The sequence below is a fragment of the Desmodus rotundus genome, chromosome 1, assembly GCF_022682495.2.
Source record: "Desmodus rotundus isolate HL8 chromosome 1, HLdesRot8A.1, whole genome shotgun sequence".
In the NCBI taxonomy this organism is placed as follows: domain Eukaryota; kingdom Metazoa; phylum Chordata; class Mammalia; order Chiroptera; family Phyllostomidae; genus Desmodus; species Desmodus rotundus.
The window spans coordinates 150,157,081-150,169,494 of NC_071387.1; the positions used below are offsets into that span (position 1 = coordinate 150,157,081).

Consider the following 12,414-nt stretch of genomic DNA (forward strand, 5'->3'; position numbering starts at 1 on the left):
GAGCAGCCATAAGCACCTTGCTACCACACACGCCTAGAAAGCTCCTCCTTATTGCTAATCCTCACAGAGCCTCTACGTCACAGGACACATTTCTTTCTGTTCACACGCACACAAGGAAAACTGCTCAGTCATCAGGTGTTGGGTAGGACAATCAACAAAACATGTTCGGATTAAATAAACCTTCATTGAACATGTCACCAGAACACTCAGAGGACCCAAATAACTTTAAACTGTGGTTCCTTCTTCAGGAGCTCACTCCTGTGAGCCAACCCCTAGGGTCAAAGGGACTTTGCAAATCAGAGTGCTATGCTTCTAGTTAACACTGTAGGCTTTTTTCTTACATGTTGCCTTTGTAGTTATCACTAAATGTGTACTATTTTAAAGCAAACACATTGTACCTTTGGAATTCAAACGAATGGCAACTCTTTCAAAGCAGTGGCTTTGAGAACCTGTAAGAATGAGAACATTCTTACAATGTTGCCAACGCTGAAACTTTTGAAAATCCTTGTAAGAATACTAGCTTAGCAAGGTACTTGTCTATATAAGAGCTCCAAAGAGAAAAGAAGACAGTATGCCAATTTTTATGAGCTGAAGGTGATGAATACACCCTGGGCAAGGTTGGAATTTTTTTTTTCTACTTTAAAGTTAAATTCAGTATTTAGTAAAAGCCAAAAATTTATTCGGAGCTAAGAATGATGAAGAAGATACACACAGTCTAGCTTGTCAAAACATGTGTAACAAAGGAAAGAGATGAGATTGATCGCGTTTGCTGAACTAATTCTAAAAAGAGATCAAGAGAGGAGATACCAGGAGCTTCATGTATTAAAAGGGATTGGTGGGGGGAGACAATAAATGTCCTTGAGTTGAATAGACAGGTTTAACTTTGTAATTACTTTGTGATCAAATCTTAAATAGTAAATTAATTTCATCTTGTCAGTGCAATTTATTTTTTTCACTTTGGTATATCATTCATAAAACCATTAAAGCATTCACTGAACAAATATTTATTAAACACCTACCACATCAAATACTAGGGATGTAAGAACACACACAAAAAGAAGTTCATTGTCAATGGAACCGAGATACACCTGACTATCAACAATTACAATGTAAGTACTAAAATAAAGGTATATACAATCAGGATGGGAACGGAAGACAATTAACTCTGCCTGGGGGATTATGGAAGGCTGCATAGAAGAGGTGAAGATCTAAAAGATAATGAAATTGCTACGCAGGTATGATGGGGGTATACAGAGAGACACTCTGATCGAAACATATAGCACATGCAGAGGCCTGGAAGTGAGGGACAAAGGAGAACACATTCACTTCCAGTTTCAAGATGGCAGGCAAAGCCCACACTGTAATCTCTTCTCCCTCTTCTCCTGCTGAATCACAGAATGATGAAATCCAGGGAGTGGGAAGAAAAGGGAGGGGGGAAGAAGAGCAAGGGAGAAAGGAAGAAGAGAAGAATGGGAGGGATGAGGGAGGAAGGAAGGGGGGAAGGAGGGAGATGTGCATATAGAGCAATGCAAAAATCAGAGGACAAATACTCATCAACTCAGAAACTAGGAGTGCCTGAGGGGCTGCAGGCAGACAGCACAAGACCAAAGAGGAAAGCAGAAGCTCATTGCACACATGGGACTTCAAGTTCTGCACTGTGGTAACATCAAGGGTGGGGGTGTGCGTGGCAGGTGGAGGTGGGCAGAGGAGTGGGGGAAATGGGGACATCTGTAAAAGTGACAGTAAAGAAAAAAGAACACTCACTGCTCAAAGATGGCGGGGTGGAGGAGGCCCAAGGGTGACCCAGTGGAGGCTGGCTGCAGTACCCCAGTGAAAGTAGCCAGGCCTGCAGGTCCTGTGCATACTCCCCCCTCCGCCCCCCGAGAGCAGATGTGCAGGGTGGCAGGCATCAATCAATCCAACAGGGAGTCCAAACTGCAAAACTAGGCAAATTAAGAATTATCAAATGTTTGGGAAACATCCATACCATGAAATAAAATCTCATCACATGGAAAGACATAAAATGCAACCCCCCTCAAAAACCGACTTAATAGAGCAATCAACACAGAATCTTAAAATAAGTGTAATTAATTGAGAGGGCTGTTAAAAAAGTATCTACATCCTTAAAACAAAAATAAATTATTAAAGAGAGCCAATTAGAGATCTTGGATATGAAGAGCTGTTGAAATAAAAATAAAATTTAATAAAGCAGAATGAACCCAGAACTAATTTGTGAGCTGGGGGGAAAAAACACCAAGAAGTTCTCCCACAATGGGACGGGGAGAAATAAAGGGACAGGAAACATAAAAAAAATTAAAATAAAATAAGAGAAATGGAGGAAAGATCCAGAAGCTTCAACATTAGCTTAATAAGAGTCTCAGAAAGAGAGATTAGAGAAAATGAAGGGAAGGTGGTATCTGAAGAAGTCATACAGTTGAGATTTTCCCAGATTTAAAGAAAGATGTTAAGTTCTTCCAGGGTTCAGTATGGTGGGCATGCGGACCAGAGGACAGACACACCTGCCTTGTGTTTTTGGTAAGACTTTACAATAGAAAATTATTGAAAGGAGATAAAAAATATTGGACTGGAATAAGAGTCATCAATGGGAACCCATGATTTTATGTATACACAATACACACACAACATGCACACAGGGTCTGGAGGAAGGAAGGCCTGCTTGAGTGTGGTTGGTAGGGTAATAACACGGGTGTAATAATTTATAAAGTTTTAATTTGAAAATTTCACCTAAAATGTCAAATGGTGCTTGAATGTGATGTTGTTATGTTACAGAATTACATGCTTATGATTTTGTAATAAAAATTTTGTAATACAAAAGGGGCGTTATTTGGGACAGGCCCTGTATGTGTGTATGTGTGTGTATAGGATAGAGCCATTGGATAGAGTCATATATACATGGACCTAGAAGCCAAGACACCTAAAGTGATGAACACCCCCACAGTCCAATTCTTGGTTTCTGAACACCATTACTCATTATACAGACCCAGGGTTCCTTGAAGAAAGGACTGATTCCAGGGCTGGGGCAGGAAAGGTCTAAGGTGAGCCTGGCACATCTTGTGCCAGAAAATAAGGAAAAACTCAAAAATCAGTTGGAGTTAGCTTGAAGAGGCCCCCTCTAGGAAAATTTGGCGTAACTTGAGTACCAGAAAGAATAATGAGAACAGTTTATAAGATATTGAACTTAAAGAGCAAGTTCATGAGTCATAATGATTCTAAAAGAAAGATGGAGCAGAAATAAGGGAAACCTCTGTTTACAGAAAGATACCCACTAGTAAGTATAGAAGGAATGATTAAAAAATTGCTTTTGCAAAAAAGTCACTATTTGCCAAAAAAAAAAAAAAATCACTATCTGCAACCAGAGTTATCAGACCTGAAGGAACTGTGCAATTAAATAATGAGCTTGGATTCTTTTAAAATGTCAAGGCCATGAAAGACACCACGCTCCCTCCTCACCCCACTCCCCAGAAGGCTGGGGAACTGTTCTGGATTTAAAGAGAGCAGAGACACATGACAACTAAATCCCATGTGCAGTCCTTTATTTCATCCGGATTTTAAAAACAAAACAGCTTTGGAACAATTGGGAAAATGTGACTATTTTAAACAGCAGTATAATAGGTAACAGTTACATTTTGGGGGTGACAGTTGCATTCCAGTTAGTAGAAGGATAACTTTGTTCTTAGGTGATACAGGCTTAAATAATTAGAACTGAAGAAATCTCATAATGTTTACAATTTACTCTCCAGTAGTTCAGAGGAGACAAGTGTGTGTGTATGTGTGTAATTTCTGGGGTTCATTGTTCTATTCTTATCAATTTTCTTAGGTTTAAAATTTTGCAAATAAAAGCTAGGGAAAAAGAAAAGAGTTTCTGAACAATCTGAAGTGTCAAGGTCTGACTTGTATTCTGGGATAATGACTCTGTGAGGATGTATTTCAGAAAGAGGCAAGGTAGGAACTGCGAACTAGAGGTCAATTTACCATGAAGCTTAAAACGCTCCAGCCTCAGGCCCTTTTCTTGTGGTCCTTCCCAAAGCCCTGGGAGGGGCCTGAGCATTAGATTCTCTCACACAGACACATGCTTTTGTGAATTTTTCAAAATAGGATATTTTAACTACGTTTAGTTAAGACCACTGTCTCTTTCCAATCCAGCCCATTTCACCTCGTATCGGTTAGCTCTAGAGTAACCAGGGGCATCTGGGGGATCATGCTAAGAGGAATTTAAATTTAGGCTTAGGGGTATATTATTTGTAGTTTGTAGTCACTTCCTTGCACGGTTAAGTGTGCTGGCACAGGAATGGCCTTCAGGAATGCCTTTGCCACCCGCTGTGCTGACTTATTTGGTGTTATGACACAGAGTGGCCAAGCTGAAGGACGAGCACAACACAAATTATAGTGCCAGAACCAATGTAGACAGTGAAGAAGCACGCGGGGGGGGGAAAACGAACCTGTGGTATTTGGCAGCTATTTATTTAGGTTTGTAATCTGTTGTGGTTTCTTTCCTCTTTCAATATAAACATTCGCTTTAAATACATATAGGTATCTGTGATTTTGTGGGCGGGGGTTTCTTACAAAAAAAACCTCTGAAATTGTATGTTTCAGGTCCTACAAAATCTGGAATTGTCCCTTAGGATATCAAAAAGAAGGTCACAGTGACAGATAATTAAATGACTATAATCTGAAACCCAATGAAAATGAAGAAAAGACAATGAATTTGAGATCTATTTAAAATACAAAATCTAAAGACCTTCTGAGTCAACTGGGTATAGGGAATGGGAGAAAAAGCTGGGTCGGATGATTCTAGTTTGGATGAACGGATAGGTTTGGCATTATTCTCCAAGACAGGGAATTCAGGAGAGAAAGGAAGATGTCTGTGGAACTTTGGGCCATAAGAGAGACTGGAGCCAGAGACACACGCTGGGTAATCATCAGTGTCTATACAAGGCAAGGACAAGAGATGAGCGAGTTCACAGTCAAAGTAAAGAGCAAGAGGTGAAGTCAAAGGGTGGAACTCTGGGCAACAACTACAAGATGTGTTGGTGTATGTGTGGGGAGAGGGGTTGGGGAGCAAGAAGACAGAACAATTAGGAAGGAACAAATAGCTATATATTTTTAAAGATTTTATGTATTTATTTTTAGAGAGGGGGGAAGGGAGAGAGAAAGGGAGAGAAACATCGATGTGTGGTTACCTCAATGGTCCTGGGCTGCAACCCAGGCATGCGCCCTGATTGGGAATCAGGAGAAAACGGTATGATTGAATAATTTCAAAGAGAAAAATATTATTGAAACATATTAAATTTGGCAATAAACATATAAACTGGCAACCCTGACTGAGAACAAACTCAGTGTCATCGTAAAAGTCAAAATCAGACTGTAGTGGACTGAAGAATAAATGGGAAGTCAGGAAGTGAACTCGGTGTGGGTGACACTTTCGAGATTCACGGCCAGCAATGAAAAGAAAGGTAGGGAAATAGAGGACATGTGATTTCAAGGAACGGTCAAACCTACTTTTGTATCCACTAATGGTAAACATGTAGCTGCCCTATCACCCAACGACCCTACTCCTAGGTACAAACCTAAGCATCATCCAAAGGAGCATGGACAAATAAATTACAGCATATTTGTACAATGGAATGATATGCAGCAATGAAAAGAACAAATGATAGATAAGTGCAACAAGGATGAATCTCAACGGTATTATACTAACTGAAATTAGACACTACACATTACCTACTGTATAATTCCATTTGTACGAAGTTCAAGAATAGAAAAAACTAATCTATGTTTTTATAAGTCAGAATAGTGGATACCTCTGGGAGGGGTGTTATTAACTGGGAAGAGGCAGGAGAGACGCCTAGTGCCACAGGTGATTCTATCTGTATCTCAATTGGTGTGATGGATGCATAAGCAAAAATGAACCAAGCTGCATTCAGAGATTAGTGAGCTTTATGTCCTTACTCTGCCACACCACCATAAAAATAAATAAATGAATAAAACTAAAAATTTAAAGTCGGCTTTACTGAGAAAATACCACTAGGAATGATAAAACATCACCACATCACAGTGCGTTCTGAGTTGGCCCTGAGATATCTGACCCAGCATAACCACAGCAGAAGTTTGCAATCCTTTCCTTTGATGTCTCATTAACGTATCCAATGATGAAGAGACAACAGCTGGCATTTGAACCCACAGTCATTTTGGGTTTTTTATTAAAAACTGCATTAATCATTAATAAACTTAGCTCTATTAATAATTAATATGGTACCTGCACTCTCATTATATAAAAGGAAAATTAAATACTTACCATTCTGTCTGGTTCCAATAGCAGCAATGATCACTGGAACTGAATGTGATGCCCTTTTTATCACTGGGATATAATTATCCTTCACTTCGTGGAATGATAACTTGTCATTTACATTGTATTTGATCACAATGATGTCAGCGCCCCCAATTAGATTTCTAGAGGTGTACCAATCGCTGTCAAAAATGTCCTAAATCAAAATGCAAAGAGTAACCTTTAGTCTGTCTTCAAATCAATCACAAAATAAACTGTAACATAGTAGTTTAATTTTTTTCCTATCTTACTTTTGGGATTCATAAAAAAATTTATTTAAAAAAATAACTACATCATTTTAAAAATGTTTGAAGTCTACCAACTCCTCTATTTTTAAAAATGTTTTATTTATTCTTTCAGCCTAGACAACTAGGTAGCGGTAGATGACTTAGAGAACTCCCGAGAGTCTACTGAAATAAACCTCTTTCTTTCAATAACTGTATTTAAAAATAAGCACTTTGTTTTAAAATTATGCCTTATTTTTATCAACTAATAATTTTCAAAGCAGAACACTATACATTAGATACAAAAGCATCGCATGAGTAAGGAAGCTTCAAAGGACTTTCTGTGACCCCGTTAGACACTGCAGAATGCTGTGCTTTAAATCGTAATACACTGTAAATTCTGTGGAGTTCCGTATGTTTTATACGTATTTTAAAAATTCATATATACTTTTCATCTTCATGTATCCCTTGCACAGCACGGCATACATAAAGTATGAGCATGCATGTGCGTGGTGGGGGGTGCCTCTGTAAAAGGAAACAGTACAATAAGGTGCTAACGTGGTAAGGAATATAGCGGCAATTCATGTATTTTGTTCATATAAATTAAAAAATTTAGGATAAATCCTTCTACTTTGAAATCTTTACTTTTGAGCTATAGTTATAATACTTATATTTAGAACCTGGACCAAAAATAATTCATTGTGGATGCGAATCCTTAAAAATTAGTGCTTTAATATTTTAAAAATAATTCTTCAAAGTTTCTGTGTGAATAGTGGCATAAAGAATATACATTTATGTGTCTTAATACCATTACTAAATATGCCTAAGTAGTTTTCTTCTCATATTCTAGTTAACTATTAGTCATTATTTGTGTTTTCATGTGGCCTTTAGTATGTATTTCTAGGATGTAATAAAATTGGATTAGGAAAATAGACAGCTTTGCAGGCAAATCTGGTCCAATGTCTGGGGTTGTGTGTGTGTGTGTGAATAAAGATTTATTGGAACACACACACACACACAGAAAGAAAACAGATAGCTTGATGTGGCTAGGTGGCCCCAAAACTGTTGGACTATGAAAGTTTTCACTTTGAGTCTAAAACAGAGTTAATAGTGTTGAATCGATCAATAAAGATCTGTGTCTGTGTGTCAGAGCTTTTATCCCATGATGGCAAACTCTGGAGAAGTGTTTCACGGCAAGCCCTTTGGCAGAGAGCTGCTTCTTACCACTACCCCCCCAGCCCCAGCAAAGCCTGTGTCGATTCCCTACACCTCCCCACCCACCCATTTCCTACAAGTACACTCAGAATAACAAGAATTACAGAATTTTTAGCTATGCATACCCTACTGAAAGTAGGATGGATACAGCATTTTTAAAGGAAGATTAAAACCAAAAAAAAAAAAACCCCCACCCAAAGACAAACTATAGGAATATAAAGTGCAAAGTCTTGCACTTAGTAGAGGGTGTAAGAGGGGAGAGAAGTGAAGTGGGACACAGATCAAGAAAGTGTGAAAGCTTCCCGCAGAGCTCTGTGCTAATTTCCAAATCCCAAACCACAAACCCATTCAGTTCCAACTGTATCTGTTAGAGTATGTGAGCTCAAAGCATGCAAGGATAACAAGGAAGAAGGACACCAGAAGAATGGAACACAAAAACTAAACATCAGCGGAATCAATATTAAGTGGCCATTTAACTGTGAGAAAACAAATCAAAAGTAATTTGCTCTCTGCATTCCAAAATAATTCAAAATTCCAGTTACTAGAGAGGTGTACGGGGGTGATGGGTGGTGGGACAAATATTTAAGAGAAAATGTCATAAAAAATACATTTTGGCCCTATTAACACTATGGTACTGAGACTAGAAAGACATATAAATAATTTAATTTTAATTTCTAAATTTATTTTAAATATAAACCAGAGTTTCAAACCTTGCATAAGAAAACTATGCATGTATTCCCTCACTGCTTCTTGTGGAATTATTTCTGGTAAACAGGGGAAAATGTAGAAATAAAATAATAACTGCAACAAAAGGGGTGGGCTTGAGAGAAACATACTAAAAAATGAACTACATAAAATAAATCTGAAGCACATTTATTTTCAAAGTGCCAAGTATATATGGCAAGGGTCCAGAGTAGGACTACAGATCTGTAGAAGAAAACTAGAAAAGGGAAACACAGCTCTCTCACTCCAGGTTCAAGGAAACAACACATTTCTTTTCAAACTACGTCAAAGAGAAAATGCTCCACTGGTTTCTAGAAATATGAAGGAAATAAAATTTTCCCACCCCTTGTAAATCGGTTCCAGGATTTCCTTTAGGAGGTTGTGCAACACAAGGCTTGGAGCCACATTTGGAGAATAAAGCTCATCTTTCAAAAACTAATCTGAATTTTCATAGGAAAACAGTCATTTTATTCCACTTGATTGTGGGGATGCAAATGCCATACTTACTAAGTACTAACAGGTCTGCATCGATGCACTTGTATTTGTTTAAATCTTGAATGATGTATGGGAAAACTACTGTACTTTGGCTTAACATCAGTGATACATGGCTGTACCAAAGTTGTCATAAATACTCTATTATTGTAGCAGCTACCACTTACTGAGTGTCTAGTACATGCCAGTTTCCACACTAAGATCTTTACACGGACTCTCTCATTTACTCCTTGGCATAGCTTTAGGAGGTACGGATTATTATATTTACTTTATGCATAGGAAAGGTAAGGCAGAGAGAGGACAGGTGACTTAGCAAGGAACACAGCCACCAAGTAGCACTGTGAGGATCTGAAGTCAGGTCCTTTTGATATCAAAACCTGTGCGCTATCTGCTCTGCTATGTTTAATATTCTGATTCAGTACATGCCAAGTATCAGCAGATGAGTACAATGAGTACAATCAACTTTAATATCTCTGATATGCTTTTATTTAATACCAAGAAGAAAACCACCTTATAAAGATTAACTCTACAAATGTATTCTACTATGCCTGTGGACCATAATAACCCCCAAAATTCTACCTGGTTACAAACTCAATGCCTTCTACAGGGCCAGAGTCTAGCCAAACAAAGATGACTAGCATGACAAAACATGACAATCAGTAAATGGCAAAAACTCACACTACTGGGGCTTATTTAAATCCATTTGGAAGATTCCACTTACGACAATTCATGGGATTACAAGTATTTCTATTTGCTAAATTAACAACATAAACAGGAAAGACTTAACATTTTAAAGAAAAAATGTAAAAGGTAACCCTAACATCCTAATTCAGCTTATTTTATTTCCCCTAGATTTTATTTCCTGTACTTAGTCAACATCTGCTCAACTCCGTGTAAAACCAGTAAGTTTTTAGACTGTATGGCCTTTCACATGCAATGACCACATTAAAAGAAGTGTTTTATTTGCTTGCGTGGACTCCAGTCAATAAATTCTCTACCAATGCGTCTTATGATCAGCCTCACCGCTGTCGTAACCAGGAGTTTAATAGCATCACTGTTATAAAAAAAAGCCTGGTTTTTTTTTCATTTATTTTAGCCTGTTAATATAAATTTCCCTTTAACCACACATTTATTTGGGCAAGTGATCTTTTCTTTCCATAATATGGAAATTTGCATAAGAAAATGTTACATGTAAATTCTATACATTTCTTTAGAAATGTATATTAGTTCCATATAACCCCTAATTCAGTTTTTAAGAAATGCTGTTTAAATGTAAAAATCTCACATAATGATAATTTTTATTTTCTTTTTCAGACACTAAACTGTCTTGTTACAAAATGTAATATTTAGTAGCAATATAACTTAAATACCAGGAAAAAAGAATCAGGCATTTTCAAATAGGATGAAAACATTTAAAAATATGATGTTATTGTGTACTGAAAACATATGTATCAGTGGGAATATTCTTTCTCGTTTTATCAAACACTCAGGAATTATATTAGAATTTACCGACTTCATTACAATTCCTGTCAATTACAAAATTTAAAGCTTTTCAAAATTCCAAGCTGTATTAGTAATATCATTTGATTTATGAATCACTAAAAAATGCCTAATATATCAAGAGGGTCTGCATTATTACAATTAGAAACACTAAAAAATTTCAAAGGTAGATAGTAATGTAAATGAGTTTTTAAAAATTAATCCTCAGTCCCTGTCTCTCCTTCTCCTCTCCAGGGTCCCATTTCTGAATTGCCCCAGTGAAATGTATTTTTGCCTGTGTCGAGCTTTCAGAGGGCTTTATTTTTAGAACACTGGGTATTACACTATCACTGACAGGGTAGGCATAAAAAGCATTACTCTCAGCCGGTGAAACTTAGTAACCCTGTCCCTCGTGGCTGGCACGTTCAACTGTCAGCGTCTAACGAGGGACAAGCCACAGTCCGAAAGTGTAAACGCCCCACTTTCCCACCGGGGCGTTGTGTCTCCTAAGAGTGCTCTCGGGGCTGCTCCCTGCCCGATGAAACAAAGGACCAAATATATTCCTAAAAGTGTTCGAGAACTCCACCTGGGGGACCCGGACACTTCACTTTCAGGAAAGAGGGAAAGAGGGGAGGCGGAAAAAAATGAAAGAAAAGCTGCGTCAGTGTCATCCCGGAGCAGCCGCCGCGCCTTACCCAGACGGGGCAGTCGTGGACCACCAGCTGGACGTTTCCAAACGCGCTGGCCTGATACTCCGTGAACGCGGGACGCGCGGCGGCGCTCGTCGCGTTCAGCAACAAGCTGCTCCCGTCCCCCGAGACCAGCGGGCTTCTCCCCAGGTACGTGCGGATGAGCCCCGACGGCCGACCGTCCTGGTGAAAGGAGTCCCCCTCGTTCCCCAGCGCCACGATGTGAATGGACCTGCAGCACCGAGAGGGGCAGAAGCGCGCGGTGAGCGGAGCGGCGCGCGGCCCGAACAGGAAGCGCAGGGGGCCGGCGGCGGGGGTGGGCGCGAGCCCCTGGCCCGGGGGCGCACGCCGCGCGCGCCCGGGCACAGACAATAGCAGGACCGCGGCGCGCACGTACATGGTCTCGAATCCAAGGGCAGGGCGGCGACTCCGAGAAACGCGGCTCCCTCGGCCTCTCCGGCCGGTCCGCGGCGTGTTCCCCCGCAATCAGCTCATCCCCCGCCGCGAGCCCCTCGGGTGCCTCCAGGGCGGCGCGGCCGACGCGGAGCGGGCCCCCGCCGGGCAGCGAGCGCGGGGCCGGGGCGCGCGCGGCGGGCGGCGAGCGCGGGGCCGGCCAGTCAGGAAGTGCCCGGGAACATCCCGGCCGCTGCCCGCTCCCCGCCTCCCCGCCGCCGCCGCGAGTCGCCGGGCTCCCGGGCGCCGCAGCCCCTTTCCGCCTCGCTCCCGCGGCCGGACAGTCGTCGCCTCCCGCTGCTGCTCCTCCTCCCGGCCGAACGGGGGTTAGAGGAAACGCTGGGCCTCCGCCCCCTCGGCGGGCCGGGCGGGCGCAGCACGTGCCGGCCTCGGGGGCCGGGCGGACGCAGGGGGCGCGCGGCCGGCGGAGGCCCGGGCGCCCGGGAGGCGGCAGATCCAAAGGAGCGGCCCAGGCGGGACGCCGCGGACTCTCAATGAATAAATACGACGCCGGGGCCGTGGAGCTCCGATCGCCAATCCGCCCGCAGCAAGTTTGTTCAACTCGAAAGGCTGTAACCGGAGCCAGGGACAGGGGGTGGGGCGCTGAGGCCCCCGCGCGCTGAAGATTGGAAGAAACTAGGGATTCGAGCCCGCTGGCCTCTCCGCAGCTCCCGCTTGGCAGTGACCGAAAGCGTTTGACCGCGTCTTTCGCTTTGTCATTTCGCAACGTGCGCTACAGCTGTTTTCTAAAATCACGCTTGTGAGGCGGGCGGAAAAAAGGCAACATTCATGC

General features: G+C 41.4%; 1 protein-coding gene across 3 annotated transcripts in view; it reads right to left on the bottom strand.

Moving 5' to 3' along the window:
• RHOBTB3 (Rho related BTB domain containing 3) overlaps positions 1-12,177 on the bottom strand; it is a 50,534-nt gene extending 38,357 nt beyond the window's left edge. For all 3 annotated transcript variants that reach the window (XM_053911747.2, XM_053911740.2, XM_053911748.2), the window contains exons 1-3: positions 11,566-12,177; positions 11,175-11,400; positions 6,317-6,503 (exon numbers count right to left, since the gene is read on the bottom strand). In XM_053911747.2, the coding sequence (XP_053767722.1) occupies positions 6,317-6,503; positions 11,175-11,400; positions 11,566-11,567 (415 nt within the window). In that variant the 5' untranslated portion in view covers positions 11,568-12,177. The remainder of the gene's footprint in view (positions 1-6,316; positions 6,504-11,174; positions 11,401-11,565) is intronic.
• Positions 12,178-12,414: the final 237 nt, after the last annotated feature.